Raw genomic sequence first — 27,662 nt, 5'->3', positions numbered from 1 at the left:
AAGTGCATTCTGGCTGAGGTGGCCATGAGTGGAAAAATATACATATCATTATGTCCCAGAGTAACTTATGGTGACATCTGAGATTTATGTACTATACTCACAAAACAAGCTTTAAAATGGAGTACTCCTTCTTTGGGAAGATGCCTATGCTCAGAAGAGTTATAATGAAACTTTCTGACCTCTCTACAATGAAGCTTGACTTTGATTCATTCATGGAGCCTGGAAAAAAATCTTTGCTCTGTTAACTGGACTGTTGACAATACCCAATATGGAGTAGAGAGCTCAAGCACAGAGAGTGCCAGTTTAGTCTGGTCCTAAGGGACATGAGACATTCTCATGAGGGGATAGACTGCTTAGAGTTTTAATCTTTAATTTGCCAGTAAGATTTTCATTACTCACATGATGGGAGCCAGGCTGAACTAGTTCTTGATGAAGTGCTAGGCCCTCATCCCATGAGATGGCATACTGGAGGGATGGAAGCAGATGAAACACTTTTTTTTAGCTCTTGAGTGGTTCCTCAACATAGAGTTAAGTGGTGCAAGATTTTGGAATGGTGGCTTTGGGCACTAGAAGACCTCACTATGTCTTTGTTTATCTTGGCTCATAATTCTTACCTTTTAACTTCCAGTACTGCATAGTTTTTTTACAGCAGTGTATTTTCATGTTCAACCACCTTGACAGATAGACATCCTCTCATCTTTAATCCATGTGTGTCATAACCTCTACCACTACATTAATATATATCATTCTGAAATATAAACGTCTCTCTACCTGTGATACTGTGACACTATAGTGACTGCATTACAATTGTTACAGCACAGCTCTTCTTATGATTTCCCTGCATCAGGACTATTTCTTGAAGAAGTAACACAGTTAACAAAGAAGAAAGATGATTCATTTTCATATGCACTTGTATCTTTTTTCAGGTTCACGGGAGGACTGGATCTTATCCCAGAACTAAGTGAGTATAAGGCAGTGAATCAGTCCTGGGAAGGATGCCAGTCCAATATAGAATGCAGTATGTCAGAGGCAGTAGGACTAAAATCTACATCACTGAGCTGCCCTCTTAACAAAGAACAATAAGGAAATCACTACATTTGTGGCAACTGTTAGTGTTTGTTTTATTATATATACAAAAGCATGCCTGTTTTTTATCAGTTATTTTGTATTATTCAGACTAAATTAACTTAAAAGTAATGTATTTTAACCACTGCTAAACTAAGGTTATAACGTCTTTTCTCTACCTTATTGTCCCATGCCTACTTACCAACAGGCCTCCCTCAGTTGGACTTTGTGCACTCATTTCACCTATACTCAAGACATATCCAGTATGGGGGGGGGGGGGGGGGGCAACTGTCTTCATTGTGGATTTCCATATAGGCAGTAATTAGGGTTGCTTGTGCCTAGATGGCATCCCAGCAATTGATTGTGTTTTTTGTAGACCCAAATCCAACCCTCTGTTGGAGAATGTATCACTACAAGGGCTACCTAAGCCCCTCTATTTGCACATGCATGCTCCTTGACACACAGGTGGGCTATCAACATTGGCTTAGGTAGCCACAACCCACATTGTCCTCATTTCCAGATCCCGGTTCATAGAAGTCTCCATATGCAACAGCAGGGCCAGCTGGCCAGGATCCACCACATCCTCCTCCAGTGATGGACAAACCATATAGTGCTCACTTCCATTCTCACCATAAGATGTGCCAGAATCCAAGCAACTTGTTGAATTTAAGAAGTCTGGGTTGCAGACAGCCCTTCATCCCTCTGCATCACAGACATGGATAGAGTTATGACTTTATGTGAAAAAAAAATAACTGTGATGCGTAGAAAAGTTTTTCTGTAGACAAAAATACTGCCAAAACGAAGTAGCTTCTGTATAACTACAACTAAAACTGCATCATATTAAAGTATATGTCAGAAGAAAGTAATGCAATGAGAAAACTAATTATACTACATCACAAAATTTCAAACAATTTGTTCATCACCATTTTCATTAAAATGACCCATTTCTGACATAGTACTAGATGAATAAGACAGCATGATGAGAAGTCTATGTTTCATTAGAATTCTTGTTTATGTAATATAGTGCATGCTCCTTTTATAATTATTTGAATGATATCATCTTATCTTAATTGTAATGCTTCAAATGAGTTGCCAGCTATTGCTTTGAGACTTGCCACAACTTGTTGAAACAGTTCTTTTGTTGCCGAAAATGTGAAATTTCTATATCTATAAATTAGCTAACTATACTCATTCAGCATTCAGGAAGATGCTGCAAACATTTCCATATCAGCTGGACATTGTAAACTGAATATGGCAGATTTTAATGAACATTTACCACACTCAGAATTTACTGCAGTATTACAAGTCTTGTGATAGGATACAAATTAATTTTATATATAATATATACATATATATATATATATATATATATATATATATATATATTTATATATAGAGAGAGAGAGAGAGTGAGAAGGTGTCAGTCAGTTTGTTTACTTTTCAGCTCCCTGTCATGAGTCTGAGCCCGACTATCGTGACGACACCTCCTAAGAAGAGAACTCCAAAGATTAACAAAGCTTGCTGCATCACAAGTTGTGTTCTAAGAGGAGCTTCACCAAACACTGTAGAAGCATTTTAGCACTCTGCATCCACTCGACCCTCACGCCTCTCCTAATTGCATATACCAGCTATAAAGCTGCTGCCCTTGGATTTGGGGGGGGGGGTAGTGCTCTGAGATACTGTAACCTCAGTCTGTACATATTCTCTCAAATTCACCAGTACAATGTTATCAAATAAAGGGCTGTAATTACAGTCTAACTTCCTACTACTGTTGCTACCTATTTGTACATTTTCTTTGATTGTGATGGCTTGGCCTATTACACAACAGTTTGAAATTGTGTTTTATCCTGACAAACCTTGCACCAGTTTAGATTTAAGCACTGCGACCTACAAAACTCATATCACATGTAGTGCTGTCTCCAAAGAAAAACACATTTGTCATTTGCTGTTCTGCTAATTTATGTTCAGGATATTGAATTCAGTTTAGTGCAAATAATTTATAGCCATTTTTAGTGATTACATTTTCTTCAGAGTCTAATAAATATCAGTCATTTTGACCAAACAGATGATAATGTCATACAGTCAGTTATTTTAAACCTCTAAAACCTGTCCACTGATGAACCTATTAGAACAACTCTAAGTATCAGGGATCAACTTCTGTACAGAATGTACAGGTAACACATGGCCCTTGGTTTGGTGTCATTCGAATATTCTCAAGGCTGACCTGTACTACAGATATAATTAATTTGGGATTTGCTGTGCCACTTGTTTCATTAAAGAGGCTTTGAAACAAAGGCAGAGAATGTTTTATACAAGACTGATGTTCTATAAAAGGACTGGTGCCAAGGGATGAGTCAAATAATTCAGACCACACTAGTTAACTTAAGACTCAAGCAATAGCCATGCTTTTTACCTGGGAAAGTAATTATCTGCAGAGATATTGGTTATTTCACAGTTTGATAGGTTTATGCAATGTCATTTTCTGGGGATTCAACACACATCAGAGAATGCATATGTCTTATACTTACAGATACCACATTCACAAAGTCATCATCGGAAAGAGTTTCTAGCATCTCCGAGACGGATGTACGGATCAGCTTAAGAGTCAGGCCACTTACACTTCCACTCCTAAGAAAACAAAACATTACTGTGCATTTTGAAGTGTAACAACATGGCATTATTTACAATGTAAAGGGCAGTAAATTACACTTACACCAACTAAACTGCTTATTAACATTAACTGTTTGCAGGCTTCAAGTTTCTGCCTTGCTTTGTCTGTCTGCTCCTGTCTATGACATGGTCTACCAGGTAAAATATACAAAAGCTTTAAGATATGTCTTGATGACATTCAAATTTCACTTGTGTTTCAGAAAAAAAAACATAAATTATAAGAACAATTAAAACACATTTTAATGCAGATTAATCCCCCACCAACATTCAGAGGATTTTGCTCTCAGCACCTGCTTATTTAGTACATTTTTGCCTGCTTTTGTGCACTTAATGCTATTCAGACTTGTACCTTTGCATGGGGTGTGTATGCCAGTATAAGTGATCACAATTCATTTTCACATGTTAGCAGTCTACGTCATGTAAGTTAAAAACAGACAACATAAACAGCGAACATTTTACAGAAATGTAAATCATGAGCAATTTTATCATGTCAGGTAGCAATAGGAATGTAGAAGCTCATTTGAATTCTGAGTATTGCCTAAAACCAAAGCATAGTTTATGACAACTGCTTATCAGCACAGACTGTTTCATGTACACAGTATGATGTAACTGAAGCAGTACAACATACCATGAACATCAGACAATAATAACAGTCACACAACATACAGTGAAAAGAAAATTCAAAAGGTTCACAGTTGCATATTTTTAAAATTCATTGCATCACAACATAATAAATGCCAGAAATATTCTATACTTTATGGACAATAACAACTATTCTTCCTTGGCCTATACTACTGTTCTTTTCAATAATGAGAGTTTGAGAAGGGCCTCTTGAAATTGTTTTCAAAGCTGCTGCTGTACTCTGGCATCCTGAATAGTAAGCAGTATTAGTACAGCAATAACCCACACCTGGGTGTGGGTAATGCTGGATTTACCCACGGTTGGTGTGGTTTGGTCACGAGGGCGAAGCCCGAGTGGCCAAACAAAGCCAACCGTTGGTAAATCCAGCATTACCCACACCTAGAAGTGGGTTATTGCTATTATATAATGATATTATTTAAGAAAAAAAAAATTACTTTTTTTAAGTAATGGCATTGCGTAATGCCTCCTTGCTGCCCTTCCGCAGCTGTCTGGTATTCTGCGGCAGATCTGATGTATTGCATATGCATATGCCTATGCAGTACATCAGAGCTGTAGGCAAAAGCAATGGAGAAAGCAGGATCTCCATTGCTTTTTACAAACTGCTTTGCTATGTTAAATGGATTTAACATAGTGAGACAGCTTTAAAAAAACCAAAGGAGATCTCCGTTGCTTTTTTTAAAGCTGTCTCGCTATGTTAAACCCATTTAACATAGCAAGACAGTTTTGAAAAAAGCAACGGAGAAAGCAAGATCTCCGTTGCTTTTTACAAACTGTCTCGCTATGTTAAAGAAGTTTAACATAGCGAGACAGCTTTAAAAAAAGCAACGGGCAATCTCCGTTGCTTTTTTTAAAGCTGTCTCGCTATGTTAAACTCGTTTAACATAGCGAGACAGTGTGAAGCAATGGAGATCTTGCGTTCTCCGTTGCTGTAAAAAAAAAAAAGAGTTATAGTAATGGAAAAGTCCAGGCGACCAGACCTTTTTCCATTACTATAACTCTGATTTACAACGTGCACACTGACCAATCAGCGTGCACGTTTTTGAATATTAATGGGGGTCATTGTATAATAAGGGTATAGGACTAACCAACTGAGAAAATAGGTACTAAGGAGAATGAGGAAGCAAAAACACCCAAAGAAATGCCAGCGCTTAATAATCCACCAACGAAGTGTTGAAAATGTTCCAGACTTTCAGTCACAACAGGTTAAAAGCTGCATTTTATTAAACAAAATAACATGACCATGACTAAACACTTAACTAAATCACCACAGTTTTCATCCGTTACATCCAGTCTTCTTCAGACAAATTCCCAAATGCATCTGTTCATTAATTTATACCTCTTCAACAATAAGTTGCCATACATACTAATTAACTAATTAACCACAAGTTTTTTTAAACCAACATAACATCCTACTCGAGTGTTTCTTTTAAAAATACCTTCCTGCTTACCCTACTTTTAGGCCTTACCACCTACTACTCTCTATTAGCCCCTCCACTTTCAGCTCATTATTTCCCTATCTATACCTATCCTGTCTCACCAGAACCCTTCCTATCCAATCTATCATTTATACATATTTCATCCTACCAGCTTTTTTATAATGTAGATATATCCCAAATACTCTGTGAAGTATTTGATGTCTAAACTACTTTTTAAGGTATTATTTTTCAACGGCATTATTAGTAGAAAAGTTCATGGATACTATATATGATTGCATATAATCTAACTGTATGTCATCTGTCTAATGTAATATTTTACTGTGTACATGGAGCTTTTCTCCCTGGGCCTCTGCTGAAAAAGGATGTGTCCAGTCGGACTTTCCTGGTTAACAAATGTAAAATAATAATAAATAATTATAATATAAATAACCTTTTAAGCATATCTTAAACATAAAACTTTCAGTGGAACATTTTCAGCACTTCGTTGGTGGATTATTAAGTGCTGGCACTTCTTTGGGTGTTTTTGCTTCCTCATTCTGCTTAGTACCTATTTTCTCAGTTGGGTTGTTCATTTGTTGGGTACTAGCCCTGTTTATTTAGTTAAGGGTACAGGACAGTTAAGTGAAACAGAATTCTTCAGCTTAACAATCCCTGAATATATTTCTCCAAAGACAGGATATTTCGAATATCTCATTACTGGAGAAGAACATTACTGCCTCTACCTCTTTCAGGGTGAATAAGCCAGCCAAAAAGAACAATATGGACATGTGATCACAAAGGAAAGCAGCAACAAAGCCAGCCAACCTCTTACACAAAGAAAAAGACAAACACACTCACTGAAACGGACACAAAGGCACACGCGCACGTGCACACACACATACATGTACATACACACGCACATTAAAGCTCGGTGTACACCTTCACTCTATTTATTAAGCATACCGACTCTAATGGTAATCGCTTTAGTCTACAAGGTAGGTCTTTAAAAGGATTATGGCTTCAGACAAATACGTTCAAGGACCGCTTTGATTCTTGGCTACCTTTAAACCAAATGAGGTACTCTTCCTTATTTTCTGCTGCTGAGTAGAATGTATTCCTTATTTAAAAGCATAGTGAAAAGTGCTGAGGTAGATAAAAATGTAATAAGTAGGAAACATTTTGAAAAGCCATGGCCCAAAAGTCTCCTGATATTTAAGTAACATGCATTCATGCGTGCACAAAAGAATAAACATGCAAGTGAGCACACATGCGCGCATGCACACATAGGCACATTAAACTGAGCAGTTTGATTTGCTAAACAGTGTATTTTGTCAAGAAATCAAATGCATTTACTTCTGTTATACAAGCTTTAAATCAGGATAAAAAAGTAAGTTTGCCTCTAATAACTAACTGGAGGCAAGTTTGCAAGAAAGGATATTATGAAAAATCAGAGCTGTAGTGTAGGATGGCTGAATCATGTCAGATCTTTTGAAACTCCTTATTTTGCTCATACAAAAATACTGTGACTATAAGACAGCCACAGCATAAATGGCAGATAAGCATAAATAGAACAGAATGTACAAGGGCAAGGCACAGCATATACATAAGCATGTTTAGCAAATAAATATGTATGCAGTACACATAGAAACCACCTGCAGCAACCTCAAACTGTTCCAGTACCAAGAGATCTACAATGTGGAAAGTGCAACTATACTACAGTGTTGAAAAGCATGGCATATCTTTTTGATAATGCCATTGTAAAAAAAAAAAAAAAATCACTGCAAACACTGTATTTATGTACTACTAGAAAATAGCATTTACTTGTGTTTTGCTTTAATAGGTGATTGATATCAGTCATAACCAAATTCTCCACTATCATTAGTTATACAATAATTATTAATAGATTATAACATACTGTCATGACTGGCTGTTGAAGATTTCTGTAATGTGCCTATACAGTTATGGCTCCTGTCACGATGTTTAGGACTTAGCCAAGAGCACATGTATATTTTCCCTTCTCAATGAACACAAAAATGAAATTCCAACTGGAGAAAGCAGTGCATCGCTCAGCAGAAGAGCCAGACATTAGATGAAGGGAATGGTAAACAAAGTAAACATGATATCAAGCAATGAATACTTTAAAACCTATAGCTAATAAATTAGTCGATCACCTGTCATACAAACATAGAAATGCTAAAATACTAAATAAGAAGACAAACTTTGTATGCTCCATTCTAATATATTTCAGACTTATACACACACAAAGACAAACATGTCCATACAAACATCCACCCACACACACAAATTATCATGATATAATAGCAATAATGGTTACCATGAGTTGTGGCAGGATATAATCCCTCCTGACCACAGCATTTGAAGCCTGAGGTTTTAGCCTTAGACTAATATCGGACCAATCAATCCACTCCTTCAAAATATATACATGTATGTAACAAGTAGTACCTACTACAATATTCTTACCCTATTTTATGTTTCATTCCATTCTGAAAATACAGTGGTACACAAGGATTGTCCGTCTTTTGTGAGTCGAGGTAAGAAGGCATACTGTGTACAAGTTTGACATCGGCAGTTGAAATCCCACTGTGAGCATTTTTACCTTCATCCCTTCTCTTTGCAAGTATATCTTTCCTCAGATTATTATAAACTGCTATTTTGTCAGATGTAACTTAATATTTCCTTGGAAGGAAATAATAGTATTGAATTTGTTGCCTTGTTTATCACGTCTATTCAAACCATTTTTGATGAATAGGTTGGAAAACAGTTCTGAAATGCATCTCAGAACATTTACAATATCATGTATTCTGAGGACCTAGTGCCTCCCTCCCCAGCTTAACTTGACTGAATGGATACAGGAACAAATCAGTTCTGAACAGTAAGACTGAATTACGTTTCTTAGCTGTGGTTTTTGTTCAGATCATTATTTGATCAAAAAGTTGCAAAAAAACCCCCCTAAAATTAATTTTAGAACGTCTAGAACCCTCATGCCTTCTAACCCCAAACACCTTAATTTAGTTATTTTTTTCACAGTTACTGCATGGCTGTCAAGCCGGTTAGGGTGTGTGTGTGTGTGTGTGTGTGTGTGTGTGTGTGTGTGTGTGTGTGTGTGTGTGTGTGTGTGTGTGTGTGTGTGTGTGTGAGACAGAGAGAGCAGTGGGCAGTTCAGAGTGTCATAGAGCCCTTTAACTTGTTACCATTTTATCCAAGGCCGGCTTTTAACATTAGAACATGTGGCTGACACCAGTAAAGAGGGAAGCTATCAGGCTGATGAAAAAAGCCTTTTTCTGTAATGCTGTTGCTGTACATAATGGGTATCTGTTGTTGCCCACCCCTTATGATAATTTGAAATCATAATTCCCTCCCTCTCCCCGTTTACTGGTTGTTGACAATCAGCAGATAAATCCATTCATTCATCCATTCACAAGCCCTTTTTCCCCAGTTTTGCACATGGGGTTGGAGTGTCATTTCAAAAACGCCAGTAATATAGAACTAAGGTTTTCACTGCTGGGTGGCTAGCCCTGCCACAGTACTTCTTCTACCCCACACACTTGCACATACTATCACACCTCTGGACAATTTAAAATGTCCAGTCCAACTACTGCATGTCCTTGGAAGGTGGAAGGAAACTGGAGCACCTGGAGGAAACCCATGTGGTGGGTAATAAGTTACGTATCGTTTTGTAAAGTCTCTCCCCTTAAATTACTCACCAGGCTAAAAAAACTATTATAAAATTGTTTAATATGGAGTGTAATGATACTGCTTGCACTGATTTTAGTATGAAATTATGATTTAGTATGAAATTTGTAAGTTGTTTTTATTATAATTTGTTTACCGGTTCTAGCTGGTGGCAGAAAAAAGGTTTCCAGGTTAGTTATTTTGTACTGAAATTCAAATATTCAGCAGCAAGTATTCTAAACACCCAAACTTTATTCTAAAACTGAATTCCAAGCAGTTATAGTTACCTCTGCCCCTAGAGTCATTCCTGTCAGAATCATGAACTAGCAGCACTCCACAACATCTCTAGCCAGCCTGATTGAGATGGGTATCTTTAAGAATTGTCTTATGCTGTCTGACGAGCATCTATTACTCACCAGCATAACACAGTATGTGAGAAATATACATCTGGAACACAATAAACTCAAGATACCAAAATCATAATTTGCTGAATTTGTATGATACTGGAAATTCCTTCATTTTTGTTAATTTTATTAATTTGTTAATTTTGCTAATTTTGTTTATTTTGTTAATTTTGTGAATTGTGTTAAATTTGTTAATTTCTAAAATGTGTGTATTTATTACTGCTGGAACTTTTCTCCTCGGGCCTCCACTGAAAAGGACATGTGTCCAGTCAGATTTTCCTGGTAATCAAATGTAAAATAAATGAATAATAAATAAATAAGCAGTACACCACACGTCATATGTCACTGTCATCACAACACACATAATTAATCAAATGCTGAGGTTCTAAACATTAACTTGTTTAAAACACAAAGACCTACAAAACACAGCACAGGCACAAAGCACGCTCAGCATATTAAGCCTACTTCCTCATATAGTGCAAGTAATCCTAAGTCAGAGATCCTTTGCCTGTAAGGCAGGTGGCAGCCCAACCAAGCATTCTTGTTATAGGTGACTCCTTTGTAAGACATACAGATGCACCTTTTACTAAGCTGAGCAATGTGAGCATGACAGTCAGTTGCTTGTTTGGTACCAGGATCCATCAGATCACACATGCACTCAAGTTTTTGAACAACAAGTAACAGTATGACTCTGTCATAGTTCAAGCCATTGTCAATGGTGAGTTGTGCCTCCCAGGATTATATGAAAAGAGACTTAATGAAAATCATAGACTATGTTCATAGGTTCATAGGTTGGTACTAGGCTATCAGCCCTAGGGTCTATACAAGCCTAGCCATAACAATTCCCTGGCTATTTATTCCCACACTATTTACTTCCCTGGACCCCTGCCTAGCAGGGCAACTGACATGATCCCCGATGTGAATTTCCTTTCTCCCATCCAATCGTCAAGGTTCCTTTTGAAGAGGACCAAAGAGGCACTCTGCTTGACATGTATGGGCAATCTATTCCAGAGTCTTGGGAGTCTCTGGGTCAGGAACCTATCCCTCCAGCATGTTTTGTTTATTGTGATGACAAGGTTTAGATCCCTGGAGTATGTGGCTCTGAAGGATTGGGATTTCTTTAAGTGTAGCATATCCAACAGCTCTGGGTTTGACATGGCCTTGTATGTTAAGCAAAGATCGCCTCTGAGTAGACGATATGCGACAGAGTATAGCTGGAGTTTTTTAAGACGGCCAGTGTAGGGCATCTACTTTAGGCCTGTGATTCTTTTAGTGAGGTATTTCTGTGGCCTTTCCAGTTGTTGCAGATGTCTTGAGAGGTACATACCAAACGGGGCATTGTATTCTATAATGGGTCTAATGAGGGATGAGTACAGTGGGACAATGACCTCCTTTTTTCTGGATGAAATGCCCTTAGTGATGAGGTGTGCCACATGGAATGATTTCCTGACTGTTGCAGCGATTTGGTTATTGAAGGTGAGACCACTGTCCACCTGTGTCCCTAAGTCTCTTATCGCACTTTCAGTGTTTAATGTACTGCCACCTATATGGTAATTTACAGATACATGTTTTTTCCCAAAGGGGATAACTATACATTTCTTGGCATTGAGCTTGAGCCCATGGCTCTGGCACCAAGCATCTGTTTCTGTAAGGCCCTTTTGTAGAGTATCCACATCATTTGGGGATTCAATAATGGCTCCCAGTTTGCAGTCATCTGCGAACTTTGTTATCCAGAGTCCCTTAGTGTTGGCCTGTACTTCAGCGAAGTAGATGCCAAACAAGAGCGCTCCCAGGACTGAACCCTGAGGTACTCCACTTGTCTGGAGATGGATTTGGAGTCGGCTCCTTTTATCCAGTGCAATTGTTTAACCCTCATCACTACATGAGAATGCCCACTGACCCTACTTCTAACTTTAAAAAAGAAACAGATCAATTTCTACAAGAGGCGGTTGATCAAGGGATTATCACAGCCAACACTTTATCTCATCTGACCGTTTCGGATCCTGCCAAACAATATTCGTACTTGTTACCCAAAATACACAAATCTATTGACAAACCACCAGGTAGACCTATAGTTTCAGAGATAGGATCACTCACTGAACCCTTGTCAGCATTCCTTACTGAGAAACTTAAACAATTGCTACAACTAGTTAGAGCAAGACTCAAGGATACTATGGAATTTTTACAAATAGTATCGGACTTCCAGTTAGAACCAAACTGGTTAATGTGCACTCTTGATGTCAAATCATTATATACGAATATTCCACACTGGGCTGGACTAACTGTACTTGAATACTGGTTGAACAAAGCTGACATTTACCCTTCCGGTACCAATACATTGCTCATCTGTATGGCTGAACATGTTTTGTCCAAAAATGTTTTTTATTTTAAACAGGACTGCTACTGGCAAATACAGGGTACAGCAATGGGTGCTTCTTTTGCACCCATTTATGCGGACCTTTTTATGGGGTATGTGGAGGAACATATCATTTATGATGAGCTTCATAATCTATACATTTCAGATATCGACATTTGGAGAAGATATTTGGATGACTGTTGGCTTATTTGGAAAGGAGGTAGTGAATATCTACATGAGTTTGTGGAACATCTCAACGGTAATATTTGGGGAGTGGAATTTACTGTGAATTATCATCTGAATGAGATGCACTTTTTAGATGTGTCTTTACATCGTCAGGAAGACAACACCCTTAAATCATCTGTATACCGCAAATTCCCTAAGTATAACTCTTTGCTACATGCCAACAGTCTTCATCCAAGACATACTATTAATAATATTCCAAAATCTCAATTTTTACACCTCAAACGGATATGCTCCTCCCAACCAGAATTATCGCAGCACCATGAGGACTTGGCCAACAGATTTTTGGCAAGGGGGTACACTAAAAACAACGTCAGCTCAGCTATGCGTTGGACACAAAACCAGTCAAGAGACAGTCTACTGCAATATCAACAGCATTCCAGCAAAAATCAACAGGACATCTTGAGATTTGTTACCACATATGGGAGAAACACCGCTCAACTCTCAGAGATAGTTAACAAGCATTGGAATATATTAAAATCTCACAATGACTTGGATGATGTTTTGGGCAATAGATGTTCATTTTCATACAAAAAGGGAAAGACATTGGGATCACATTTTTCTTACTTTAAGAAAACAAAATTTAGGGAAGCAGTTACTTTAATAGGGGACAAAGTAATAGGATCATATCCATGTGGGCATTGCAGCTTCTGTAACTATATGTTTAAAACTAAAACATTCACCAGCAGGAACACTGGACAATTATACAACATATATGAATTTGGCAACTGTAGCACACACTGGGTTGTCTACCTAGCTACATGCACTTGCCAAGCCTTCTATGTGGGTCAGACTTCCAGACAGTTCAGGATTAGAGTGTCGGAACATTTAGGGGATATTAGAAATGCACGCATTACAAATGCTTTGTACAGACATACTATTAACCATCCTACAGCCAAATTCTCATTTATTATTATTGATCATATTATTGGCAATTGGTCATTTAAAACAGGTTGGCATGACATACTCAATAACAAGGAAAGAAAATGGATTATTAAATTGGGGGGCCTTTTTTCCCCAGGACTAAATGATAAAGTGTAAGTTTTCTATTCTATTAATCATATTTATTTGCACTTCATTTTCAGCTTGTTTGTACTATTAGACACCATTATCAATTAGGTTCTGATTAATTATACTTCATCTTTTGTTAACCATTATTTCGTATGGATTTATGGTAACTATTTAATTTTTTCCTAAGACAGGAAATTATGTCATATTCTTTACTGAAACTTGTGTATAAATTACTGGCTCCTGCCAGGGTTTCCTTTTATACTACAGAAGAAAGCTATATGCTGAAACTGGTCTAGTTCACTTGTTTCTATAATAAATTTATTCATTTCAGCTCATCTTGGGTGCTGGCACTTTATTTTGATGCACACTAGTTTGGTTGCCTTGCATCAGCTGTACTTGCTAGCTTTTTGTTGTTGCAGTTTACATCCCTGGACCCCTGCCTAGCAGGGCGACTGACATGATCCCCGGGGTGAATTTCATTTCTCCCATCCAATCATCAAGGTTCCTTTTGAAGAGGACCAAAGAGGCACTCTGCTTGACATGTATGGGCAATCTATTCCAGAGTCTGGGGAGTCTCTGGGTCAGGAACTTATCCCTCCAGCATGTTTTGTTTATTGTGATGACAAGGTTTAGATCCCTGGAGCATGTGGCTCTGAGGGATTGGGATTTCTTTAAGTGTAGCATATCCAACAGCTCTGGGTTTGACATGGCCTTGTATGTTAAGCAAAGATCGCCTCTGAGTAGACGATAGCTGGTGTTTTTTAAGGCGGCCAGCGTAGGGCATCTGCTTTAGGCCTGTGATTCTTTTAGTGAAGTATTTCTGTGGCCTTTCCAGTTGTTGCAGATGTCTTGAGAGGTACATACCAAACGGGGCATTGTATTCTATAATGGGTCTAATGAGGGATGAGTACAGTGGGACAATGACCTCCTTTTTTCTGGATGAAATGCCCTTAGTGATGAGGTGTGCCACATGGAAGGATTTCCTGACTGTTGTGGCGATGTGGTTATTGAAGGTGAGACCACTGTCCACCTGTGTCCCTAAGTCTCTTATCACACTTTCGGTGTTTAGTGTACTGCCACCTATATGGTAATTCATGGATACATGCTTTTTCTCAAAGGGGATAACTATACATATCTTGGCATTGCGCTTGAGCCCATGGCTCTGACACCAAGCATCTGTTTCTGTAAGGCCCTTTTGTAGAGTATCCACATCATTTGGGGATTCAATAATGGCTCCCAGTTTGCAGTCATCTGCGAACTTTGTTATCCAGAGTACCTTAGTGTTGGCCTGTACTTCAGAGAAGTAGATGCCAAACAAGAGCGGTCCCAGGACTGAACCCTGAGGTACTCCACTTGTCACTTGTCTGGAGCTGGATTTGGAGTCGGCTACTTTTATCCAGTGCAGGTAAGATCCTAGCATTGAGTCGCATTCTACCTTCTCCAAAGATGATGCCATTATATGAGCAAAAAATAATTGACTTAAGTAATTGGCCTAGTTTTTGGTGTCATTCAAAGGGAGTCCAATATTACTCAGTCTCGGAGGATATGATTGGCAGAACATGCTGCTTCACCAATGATGGCCTGCATCTGTCCCCTCTAGGGTTCCAATTACTGACAAAGACACTGTCCACCCCACAGTGCATTTTTTAGGCAATGCCAAACTGATAAACCTATCAACATTACAAAACAAGCAAAGGAAAATATGAAGGTGTTACTGATCAATGCTAGGAACCTGAACAAGAAACTCCACTCTCTACAAGCCCTTCTCACCCTGGTGGACATTGCTGTTTGTGTAGTTATTGAGAAATAGTTTAAAATAGTAGAAAGCACTCCTGTTGTGCATGGCTATAATGCCTTCCACACATATACACCAGCTACTGCACAAGGGGTGGAAAAAAACTGGAGGTGTCTCAATCTACATCCAGAAAAGACTTACATCAAAGGTGGTAAAGCAGCACAATGCACTAGAACTTCTTAATGTCAAAATAACCATGAGAAAGGTCCTGTACCATATATTAGCTAGTTATAGAACTCCCAGAATGACACATGGAACCCCCAACGTCTATCTACAGAAACTAGAATCACTCAGTATTAAACCCAATATCATTTTCGTATATGATCTAAACTATCCATCTCTAGAATGGGAAACCTACACCACCACTAGTGCAAAGGAACAAAGATTCATGAAATTTTTCAATACAAATGCCTAAAACAATTACCCACTAGAGGGAATAACATCCTGGATCTTGTCCTTACTAATATGAAAGCATTTTGCACCATCCCTTACATATCTGCATCACTTGTTAGGTCTGGCCATGAAGCAGTCTTCTTTAAAATAAAACTGGAAGCAGAGATCCCTTCCACCTAAAGTACTTTTAGACATTTCTTTAAGACAAACTGCCTACTCCTAACTGAAACATTGGCAAGCTTCATATCCCCATCAGACCCAGTTAACTCCACTGAATATGCAGAAATGTACACCACCACACTATACCAGCATGTAAACAGCTGCACAGATGCAGCTGTACCCTGTAGGAACAAGTGCAGGGCAAACCCCGGAAAAAAAAAAAAAAAAAAAAACAACATGGTGGAACCATAATATCAACAAGCTTTATATTAAAAGGAAAGAACAGTAACATTTGCTTCAAAATAAATTTCTTCTAACTAATGTCACCATCTATTACTCTTCAACAATTCCAGTCGCATTCTAAATGCATTTTACAAAACAATTAGCATTTAAACTACAACACACCCTCACAAAAAAAAAATAATAATAATTCTACTTGATGACCTACCTCAGTATTAACTTTTTTAGTACCTCCACTGTTCTGTAATGTTATGTCGGTCACAAAAGAAGCTAAAACCACCCCCTATTCTATGTCATAGTAGAAACCACAACTCCAAAAAATAACTCTGTGTCCTCAGGGACATTTCACACTCCATTGACTGTACCCCCTTCTACTGAAATACACATCAGTGTGATCACTATTATACCTCTGAATCATCTACCTAATCTCCAAAATCATTTTTCTCCAACAATTTGTCACATTTACAAAGCTAACAGAAAACAATTCCTGACAAAAGAACTCTGTACTCTACTTAAGCAGATACTGCCTGGGCCTAATGAAAATACTCTCACACCATTGCTAACTAATCTGCACTCTGCATATATTTCTATGCACAAGTAAGCAAAGAAAAAACCTGGGATGTCAAACACAATCTTTAATCCTTATACAACAAAAACACTTCACTACTTCATAAATTTCAGGTGCTCTGGTAGCAAGAAGAGATGAAACTCTTACTACAACCTGGGTGACCTGTATTTGATTAGTGGATTGGGCAACTGATGGAGCAGAAGGGAGGGTTTGGTATGCCTATCCCTGTGGAGGGTAAGGATGTCACTGCAGGATACATGGTCCATAAGGTGAGAGTGGGAATTTTTGAGCTGCAGCAGAAGCAAGATGATATGCCATTTATCCACAAGGCAGTCACATCTTGGAAAAAAAACACTTCATGCAAAGGATGGGGGAAGGGGTAGGATATGAAGTAAATCCCCCTGATCAATGCAGAGACATGCCAAGTCCTTTGTTTCCACAACCCGCTTCCGCAGTACCAGGACAGTCCAGGGGATAAGGAGATAGCTTGTAGACTCAGCATGTATGTGAGGCACTGGAGTTCTAGACAAGTACCAATGATGGAAGGGTGAACCAAAATTAAAAAAAAAAAAAAAATACTAGAATGATTTCAATAAGTTGGTTTGTAGTACATTTTCAAGCTCTAATACACTGGTCTCATGCCAAATGACTTCTATTATCAACACTTTTACAAATCATCTGCTTACTGACCTGACCTCAGAAGGAAGAGCTTTCTTCTCTTCAAGGAAAATTTGGTAACCAGCATGCCTGATCTCTCTCTCACAAGTCAGTACTAAATAATCTTTGTATATGTCTAACATGTTTTCCTAAGGGCTCTAACTTAAACAACTTGTTCTAAAAATGCACACACACACACACACACGCACACACACACACACACACACACACACACACACACACACACACACACACACACACACACACACACACACAAGCGCACACACATGCATTGTTTTTTGTGCTCAAACAAAGACAAACCATTTACTAAGCTGTCAAACTCCACTTACCAACAGCATCTACATGGCTTCATAATGGAAATTGAAGACCTGATACAGTGAATGCTTCTTCTTCTGGCTTTTCCCAGTTAGGGACACCACAGCAAAGCACGTGTCTGCTCATGATTGGCAGTGGAGTTTTACAGTCTCGAGTTGCCAGCCCAGCACCCAACCTTCCACGGAAGGCACACACACACACACACACACACACACACACACACACACACACACACACACAGACACACAGACACACACACACACAGACACACACACACACACACACACACACACACACAGACACAGACACACACACACACACACACAGACACAGACACACACACACACACACACACACACACACACACACACACACACACACACACACACACACACACACACACACACACACAAGCGCACACACATGCATTGTTTTTTTGTGCCCGAACAAAGACAAACCATTTACTAAGCTGTCAAACTCCAATTACCAACAGCATCTACATGGCTTCATAATGGAAATTGAAGACCTGATACAGTGAATGCTTCTTCTTCTGGCTTTTCCCAGTTAGGGGACACCACAGCAGAGCACGTGTCTTCTGCTCATGATTGGCAGTGGAGTTTTACAGTCTCGAGTTGCCAGCCCAGCACCCAACCTTCCACAGAAGGCTCACACACACACACACACACACACACACACACACACACACACACACACACACACACACACACACACACACACACACACACAGAGACACACACACACACACACACACACACACACACACACACACACACACAGACACAGACACACACACAGACACACACACAGACACAGACACACACAGACACACACACATACACACACACACAGACATAGACACACACATGGATACAGACACACACACACAGACACAGACACACACAGACACAGACACAGACACACACACACACAGACACACACACACACACACAGACACACACACACACAGACACACACACACATACACACACACCTAGGGCCAATTTAGAGTATCCAATCCACCTATTTAGAGTATCCAATCCACCTATAGCATGTCTTTGGGATGTGGAAGGAAACTGGGGCAAACCCACACGACCACAGGGAGGACATGCAGACTCCACACAAAAGGCAACCCAGCCAAGGATTGAACCAGAGAACCTCTTGCTGTGAGGCAGCAATGCTAACTGCTGCACCACTGTGGCCGCTCTGTTACAGTGAATGCTGATGCTTCAAAAAGTTCAGCTGCAATTCTATAAAATATAAACATATTCCCGAGGTCACTGTTACACCTTAAAGGCATTCTTACAGGAAGGAGGCAATACCTACTCTGTACCTCCAGCATGGGGACTGTACCCCTTACAAGCTCTTGTGCTTATATATACTAACTCCAAAATCACTTGTCTTGGAGGATGAGGGACATTTTGAACTATTCCATTCTCCAGATTTGTGTATGCTCCCCCAGTCTTACTTAAATCTTTTAGTTCACAGGATCACAATCACTTCCCCGAGACATTCAATGGACATCTTAACCAAAGAGTAGAATGTCTGCCCTCTTTCAAGTACCTGGCTTACATTCTTGTCTACTGACCTGTCTATGCACTCACACATTGGTAATGTACAATCAAAACTAAGAGCTTTCACAGATTTGTTTGTGTCTTTCGGCTTTTCCCGGTTAGGGGTCACCACAATGGAACTCCGGTCCGCTAATGATTGGTAGTTGATTTTTACATGCAGAGTTACCGGCCCTGACGCACAACCTTCAATGAAGGTACGCCCATTCATGCATGTCTCCACGCAGAAGATGCTCTAGTTAAGAATCAAACAGCATCTTACTGTGAGGTGACAACGCTACCGCAGCACCACCACCGCGCTTTTGCAGATGTTACAAAAATTTCCAACATCTTAATTCCAGATGGCAAACCTCTCATAGGCAAAGCACCCTATAGCCACATCTTGAATATGCCTACAAAAAAAACTGTCAGACTTATACATAACTCTAGCAGAATTTGTCATTTTATCCTTCTATCTCCTCCAAATAAACATCACTGCACTTTTCTAAAATGCATATAATGGCTGCCTCTGCAGTCTGCATTAATGTTTTGACCTATTCCTCCTCACTCTCATCTAAAAAATACTCAGCAACATGACATTCCTTACACTTACATGAAAGGTAACAATGAAACACAACCCCTATCAATTCCAATCACAAGCAAATAAAACTAGTGTCCTGCAGATAACAACAAACAGTTTTATCATGAGTTTTCAGTGGTGGCTTTAAAGTTATGAGATGCCCTCCATAACAAAAAAAAAAAAAAAAAGAAATGGAGCTCTTCTCAGTTTTGGAATTTAGGAAGAAACTACCAGCTCACCTAACAGAAAGAGAAGCCAGGTGCTGCTTTACCTAATCAGCTATAAAATACTTTGATTATATCTAACACAAACCTACCTCTAACACAACAACAGATGTACTAACCACTCTTGTAGGTAATGCAGTTGGTCTCCTTCGCTCATTAGCATCTCTCCTCACAAATGTAAATACTGTAACATCTTTTCTTGTATGAAATACTGTGCATCTGAATACTAATGCTGCAGTTTAGATCTTTAATACATTAATTTGATATACAAAAGGGTTTTATAGCACACAATTTGTGTATGGTTAATTTTCAGCTGCACCATTGTCTTTATTTTTAACATCTGTGTCCAAAGTTGACTGATTTAAATCAGTCACTTCTTAGCAAGCTTAATAAATCAAAATAAAATAAAAATATGTCCAAATGCAAATTAGCAAATAACATTTTAAATGCATTTTCTCACAGTACTGGCATGAGTAATATGAAAGCCTTTCTTGTATACCCCCCCCTCCCCCAGATTTGTTGCAGTACTTAGCCCTACAGTCTCCCTATAAAGGAAGACAAGTGACCAACCTGAAGCTCAATTCCTGCCTCCATCCCCTCACTGGACATCAGAAGGCAAGGCAGCTAATCAAATATGACTCCTCATTGTATGGCACATATATTTGTTATTCAGTACAATATACAACTGCATGTCACTGTCATAAAAGCAATGTTTGTGGATTCCTTGCCAGTAAAAATTTAGGCAGTGATTGCCAGAAAACCAATGGCATTATATTTTGACAAGTAAATAAAAAAAGCCTTATCAATGCACACACAGAATTGTGCATCTCCATATATATATATATATATATATATATATATAAATATATATATATATATATATATATATATATATATATATGTATCATTATTAGGATTTAAAACAAAGTATTTTCAATACTTCTGCAGATTGGGTACTCCTTGTTTGCACAGAATGTTCCCCTCGGCGGATATGAATCAGTGAAGGAAAAAAAGATGGTGCACAAACAGATGTGTCATCATGACCAGGCAACATGCAAGCAAAAATAATCAGCATGCATGCATGCAGCAAGGGTTATGACAAAACCTACAGCTCTAGAACATTTCTATATCATTCCATTTTCAAGAGAGACAGTCAACCTGTATCATTACATGTAAGCAAGACTAATGGAACACACAACTGCTGCAAGTGAAACTCTCTACTAGAGCATTCATACAGAGAGTACATGCCTTGTAGTTTATTATATAGTATTCTGGGAATATTTCATATATCAAAGATTTATGCCTCAGTAACTAGCATGAAAACGTTGAGCAATGCACGTTGCTGCAGATTATGAATATTAAGATACAGCAGACCTGAAATGCTGATAGAGTATGGATCATGATTTCAGTATCACAGAAACTAAGAATCATGCCTCCTTTTCTGTTGGATTCGCCGTACATTTCTATGTGCAGTGCACAGGCACATGAATTCTATGTCATCTCTTTTTTTTCCATCCTAAGAAGATATAATTCTATATAACTCCTAATTCTATATAATTCCTATTTCAATGTTTAAGTGCAGTGTAACAATAATCAACAAGTCCTACTTGTTTTGTGGGAAGAGTTGATTTACTATTTACACATTCCTAACACTAAGGATTTGTTTTTATCATAAGCAATTGCTCTTATGTTGCTATTATCCCTCTGGCCTATATGAATCTTCTTCCCTATTACTAATTTTTTCCAGCTGACATTCTCCAAAGAGAGTAAGACTCACTGTGGGTCATGCTTGGAACATGAAGGTGTCCGGAAATTAAGACAGTACTCCTGAGGGAGGTCTCGGCCTTTTACTTAAAACTGCTAGCAGTTACAAGATATATATCACACTCATGAGATGAAGTAAGAGTTACTTTTCTTGCACATGTAGCATGTGCTGTAGTGTACATGTCATCAGCTGTCACCTTTCCGTGTGTTATTTATGCTTATGTTTAGCATGCATTAATCTTGTTTTGTATGTTGACTTATAGATAATGAAGTCAGTGTGATTAATTAATGTTCAGAGCTACACTACAGCTCTCTGAAGACAGGTTTCTTTAAATCCTTCCGTATTTAAATGAGTCATGCCTCAACACACACTTAGAACACATTGCTTGACATACCACATGGACACACATACATACACTGAATAATTATGACAACAACTCTGAGATACTTTTTGGAATTAAAAAGAGCCTTTTAGCACTGTAGCGGTCATTTCATTAAAAAAAAAAAAGAAAGAAATACATGCTTTTGGGGATTTTGCACCAAGATATTTTTTTTTTCAAAATTCCTGGAACCGCAGAACTTCCAGAGTGAATGTTAACAAACTTGTAAAAAATAGCTGCACCAAATGTTGAAAAACAACCACAGATGGAAAGACAAATCCAAGGAACAAAATATAATCCACTGAGGCAAGTTATAATCCACTGAGGCAAATTTTAATTCCTAAAAAACAAGTTGTGTGAGCGCTTTCGTCTTGCTTCTATGAGCAAGACTTCATCAGACAAACAGAACTAATCTAAAATGCAGCTATTTAAAGTGTAGCTGTTTGAAATATCACATGCCAAACATTAATTAGCTTCTAAAATAAAAGTACAGATATTTAAAAACATTTTAATTTGAATACAAATACTAAATAAATAAGCTTGAATAAAACTGACCAAGAATAAACATGCACACTGAGGATGACCTGATTTTAAGAAAATTATATAAAAAAACTTTGTTTAAAATCTGTACTAAATAATTAATGTGCAAAATGAGCAATTCATTTAAAAGAGCAATATCATTTAAAAGAACTAACCACTAGCAAACTCAAATATCCCCTATTACCCAGCCTGTCAGTTAACTAATATAATACAAAAAAATACAGAGAATGTAAGTATTTCTATTAAGGTTCAGTGATGTAAACAAACAACAAATGTTCAATTACCTCTGCAGACTTTTCAGTTTTAAAACAGAAGACAAAGAACATAAATCATTTAGCCCTGGTACATTATAGACAATTCTGGGTCTGGGTTTGAGGATAGAAGTCAACTTTGTATCAGAACTAAGTCCAATTCAAAACTGATTGATTACTTGATAATAAATTTACAGCATAACGTTTCTGATAAAGGTAAACTTTCATATATACATAAAATTATCAGACAAGAAACTTTTTACAATGTAGATTCATACTGGGATTATTTCACCTCTATTAATGGGGACCCACCAACTCAACAAGATAAACAATATATATTGGAATCTGCTTATAGAACTACATCTTCCATTGTCTGGAGACTTTATACATGGAAATTTTTACATAGATCTTTTTATACACCTTTGATGATGAATAAAATTAATAATAAAGATAATCTATGTAAAAGATGTAATGTAGAAATGAATGCTGACTGGGCTCATATGTTTTATGACTGTATGAAGTTGAAAGAATACTGGAAGTCAATTAATGAATTTTTGCAGGCTCTTTTTGCAGATAATTTCATTATTTCTAAGTCTCTTATATTATTCAACACACCTGTACCTCAATGTGTTAAAAAGATTAAGCTTCCCTTGTTATGGTCTATCCTAGCAGTGGCTAGGGAAATAATAACTAGAAATTGGATTTCAGATACACCTCCTTCGTTCAATGAATTTAAAAATGTTATGAATATAATGTGTCATATGGAAATAAGCACAATTAGAATGAGAACAACTAGAAAAACATCACATTTTATTGTATGGGATAATTTACAAAATTTGTTAAAAAAATTCTAATTTCAATAGCACAGTATTTTAGTTTAATTAATTGATCTGATTGTAGTGGATGTCTTTGTAAATACTTTAGTTGTTTTGTTGAATATTATAATAATACCTATTTTTAATTATTTGTATAAAATTGTTATGATATTTCTCTTATATGTTAAAACAATAAACTTGTTTTGAAAAAAAAAAAAAGAACTAAGTCCAATTTGTATATGTTTCTGAAATGGGGGTACCCTAGCCAACTTTTAGAAGAGATGATGTTTGAGGTCCAATACAAGAGAAATAATGGAGTATTTAGTCCAATATTTTCAACTAGGCATGCAGCCCCCAACACTTTGACATCTTTAGATGAGCACAGCCAGTCACACAAAGCAAACCCACTCAAGGTGACTTTTATCGCATCATTCAGTATCGATGCTAAACTAGTACGACAAATTTTGTATAAAAAATTGGACTTTACTTAGTTCTGATACATATTTGACTTATATCCTCGAACCCAGACCCAGAATTGTCTATAGAAGAGGGCAAAACCTTACAAGTTTGTTGGAGAGGGGTAGGATTCCAGTTGCCAGAACCCCAGGCATGTATAAATGTGAGAGTTGCTCCCAGTGTAGATTTATGGAGGTGGGTAATACCTTTTCCATTAGAGGAAGAAAATACTACATAAATAAAAAATTTAATTGTGTCACCAAGGGAGTGGTCTATTTAGCAACCTGTAACCTCTGCCCTTGTTTCTACATTGGTAAGACTGATCGTAGACTCAAGGACAGGGTCTATGAACATATTTACATTATCAGGAAGTTAAAATTGGACAATGCACTGGCTAAGCAGGTGCACGAACACCCTCAGCATGGTTTCAAGTTTAGGGTAATTGATCAGATTGAACAAGAACCTGGGGGGGACCCCTCAACCTTAAGCTAGAACTGTGCAAATTATTATGGCAAATATAATTGAATGCCTATAATGTACCAGGGCTAAATGACTTTGTCTTGTGTTTTTAAACTGAAGAGTCTGCAGAGGTAATTTAACATTTCTTCTGTACATTTGTTTTTTGTTTAATCACTGAACCTTAGTAGAAATACTTACATTCTCTGTATTTTTTTTTTTATTTTTTTGTATTATATTAGTTAACCAACAGGCTGGGTAATAGGGGACATATGATTGTACTAGTGGTTAGTTATTTTAAATGATATTGCTCTTTTAAATGAATTGCTCATTTTGCATATTAAGTATTTAGTACAGTTTCTAAACAAAGTTTTTTATACCATTTTCTTAAAATCAGGTCATCCTCAGTGTGCATGTTTATTCTTGGTCAGTTTTATTCATGCTTGCTTATTTATTTAGCATCTGCATTTATATTAAAATGTTTTTAAATATCTCTACTTTTGCTTTGAGAAGCTAATTAATGTTTAGCATGTGACATTTCAAACAGCTACATTTTAAATAGCTACATTTTATATTAGCTCTGCTTGTCTGATGAAGTCTTGCTCATAGAAGCAAGACAAAAGTGCTCACACAACTTGTTTTTTATGAATTAAAACTTGTCTCAGTGGATTATATTTTGTTCATTGGATTTGTCTTGCCATCTGTGGTTGTTTTTCAGCATCCAGAGTGAATGTTGACATTTTATTCTCCATTCCAGGTAGGCCTACTACAACGATCTCAAAGGGCTGTATTTTGGGATCGTTTCTCTTTCTAACCGCCCCCCCCCCCCCGAAGATGGAGACCATAAAGATGATGCATATGAGAGATATGCAAAGAGAACTATAAAATGAAATAAGCTTATGCTGGAACATCAGAAAATCAAGAAACTCCAAGGTTTCTTTAGGCCTACTGTATGTTGCTGCTTATGTAGCTTGCAATATGTTGAGTCTTCCATTTGGCTCAGTAACAAGGGAAACATTGTTAACAGATTAAAGAAAAAAAGCAGGTAGTGTGTTAGGCTGTTATGAAGAGAAGTTAATTAAATGTCATCTCTTTTAATTACGCTAAAGAACTTTGGAGATCTCATTAACATTTACATGGCTTTAAATAATGAGTTTATATTTGAATGAGTGGGTCTCAACAAAAATTTGATAACTCCAGAATTAATGTTAAGAAGAAAGAAGGCTAGTAGTAATACAATATTTTCTTCATTCTCAACATGAATTTTTAATAACTTCCTTAGTGAAAAGCATAACATGACATCAAAAGAAATTCTTAATAATAACCTTGGTAAAAAATTCAGCATGATAAGGTAGAAGGTAAGCCTTTTGGATTGCATCCATGACTGACTGAATTTGATTCAACATGATTTTCACTGTTTGTTCCTGCTGCATACTCTATCACCAAACATGACAATGCACTATCAGTTCTTATCTTTCAGACTGTTTATCTCCATTTGTATGCTGAATTAGTGTTTTTTCTTAGAAAGTCTCTGGAACAAGTACCAGTATATTTGTTCAGTGACTCCATTTTGATCTGTGCTTATAGCCATATACGCAACAGCTTACTATTTTGTTTGCTTATTACAAGAAGTGTCTAAATTAGTTGTTTTTTTATAAACAGCAAGGATTTTTAAATGGTTAGAATTCTAAGAGGTCCTTGACAGCACTCCATCGTATGAGGTACCCCTTAACTCTCCTTCTGTGTGACTCACCAGTTCAACCTGTCCCCCAATAATTACCCAAGCTGGCAGGAGAAAATGCAAAGTTGAGAACCCCACTACAATTCATGGTGATGTTAGGGTAGCCTAAGTGTGAGTCATCTTTGCCAGGATAGGAAAGTCCACTACGCCCACATTCAGAAGGTATGCATACTTCCACAGACCTCTAATGACTAACCACAATATTCCTCTGTGAATATGGAGTGCATTTGTGACATGTTTCTCCAGAGGCCCTACTATGGTAAGGAAAATACCTCCCCAAGCAAGGATGATCCAAAATCAGCTTATTGTTCCTATCTCTCTTCAACTGATGTATCCCGTGGAAATGTTGCAACCTCATCTTCTGCCACCTGAACCAGAGTCTGATAATTCACCAGTTTCACAGAGCCAAGTAAAGATGTTTTTTTTCTTTTACAGCAAGAACTATTCACCAACTTATTACATCAGCCAAAGCAATCAAGTTTCCTGTCATTTCACCTGGGCTGCCAACTCAGCTATACTAACAGATTACATAATAAAGTTTGCAAGCATGTTTAATCAGTAGTTTGCATTCTGAGTGATTCAGCAAAGATGAGCTAACTGTTGACTGACATTTGATTACTGGGAAAGTCTGACAAGATAGGTGCCCATTTTCAGCAGGGGTCCAGAAAAAAAAACTCCAAAGTATTAGAAAAATATCTTAAGAACAATAATTTTACAGTCTTCAAAAATAATGCATAAACATTTACAGTTTAATTATACCAAGCTAGACATGAGGTAGAAATGATTCCCTATTGAAGTGTCGGCACCCTTAATGTCAACCTCCAAAAATCCAGAAAAAAAAATGACTACAAACCCAGAGAAGCGCAAATCTTGAAAACTGCTGCTCTCCTTAAAACTTCTTTTTGCAGGGGGTGCAAGCCCCCCCCCCCACACTTTGCATGTGAGGGGCCAAGCCCCACTGAACTTCCTTATATATACCAATTAAAGATTGCTATATCTCAGAAAAAAGGGAATATTCTGAGAAATGTCATCTTGGATTTGATATGCACAAGTCCATTTTTTTGGCCATTCAGTCTCCATATTTCTTGACTCACTCTAGTAGGTCCTGACATTTAAAAACACTTGCCTATGGAAACATTGGTTAATAATAGATACAACTTGTATGAAAATAATTTAATATTTAGGGAAATATTAGCTAATTTACAGAGAAATTAAAGATGCATTAGTATAATAAAAACAG

General features: G+C 37.6%; 1 protein-coding gene across 4 annotated transcripts in view; it reads right to left on the bottom strand.

The window, feature by feature from the left end:
* CACNA2D1 (calcium voltage-gated channel auxiliary subunit alpha2delta 1) overlaps positions 1-27,662 on the bottom strand; it is a 3,475,830-nt gene that overhangs the window by 1,073,775 nt on the left and 2,374,393 nt on the right. For all 4 annotated transcript variants that reach the window (XM_044088264.1, XM_044088265.1, XM_044088266.1 and 1 more), the window contains exon 10: positions 3,594-3,693. In XM_044088264.1, the coding sequence (XP_043944199.1) occupies positions 3,594-3,693 (100 nt within the window). The remainder of the gene's footprint in view (positions 1-3,593; positions 3,694-27,662) is intronic.

The sequence above is a fragment of the Protopterus annectens genome, chromosome 11.part0 (genome assembly GCF_019279795.1).
Source record: "Protopterus annectens isolate FY-2018-M chromosome 11.part0, PAN1.0, whole genome shotgun sequence".
Lineage (NCBI taxonomy): Eukaryota > Metazoa > Chordata > Ceratodontiformes > Protopteridae > Protopterus > Protopterus annectens.
This window is presented reverse-complemented; position numbering and strand designations above follow the sequence as displayed.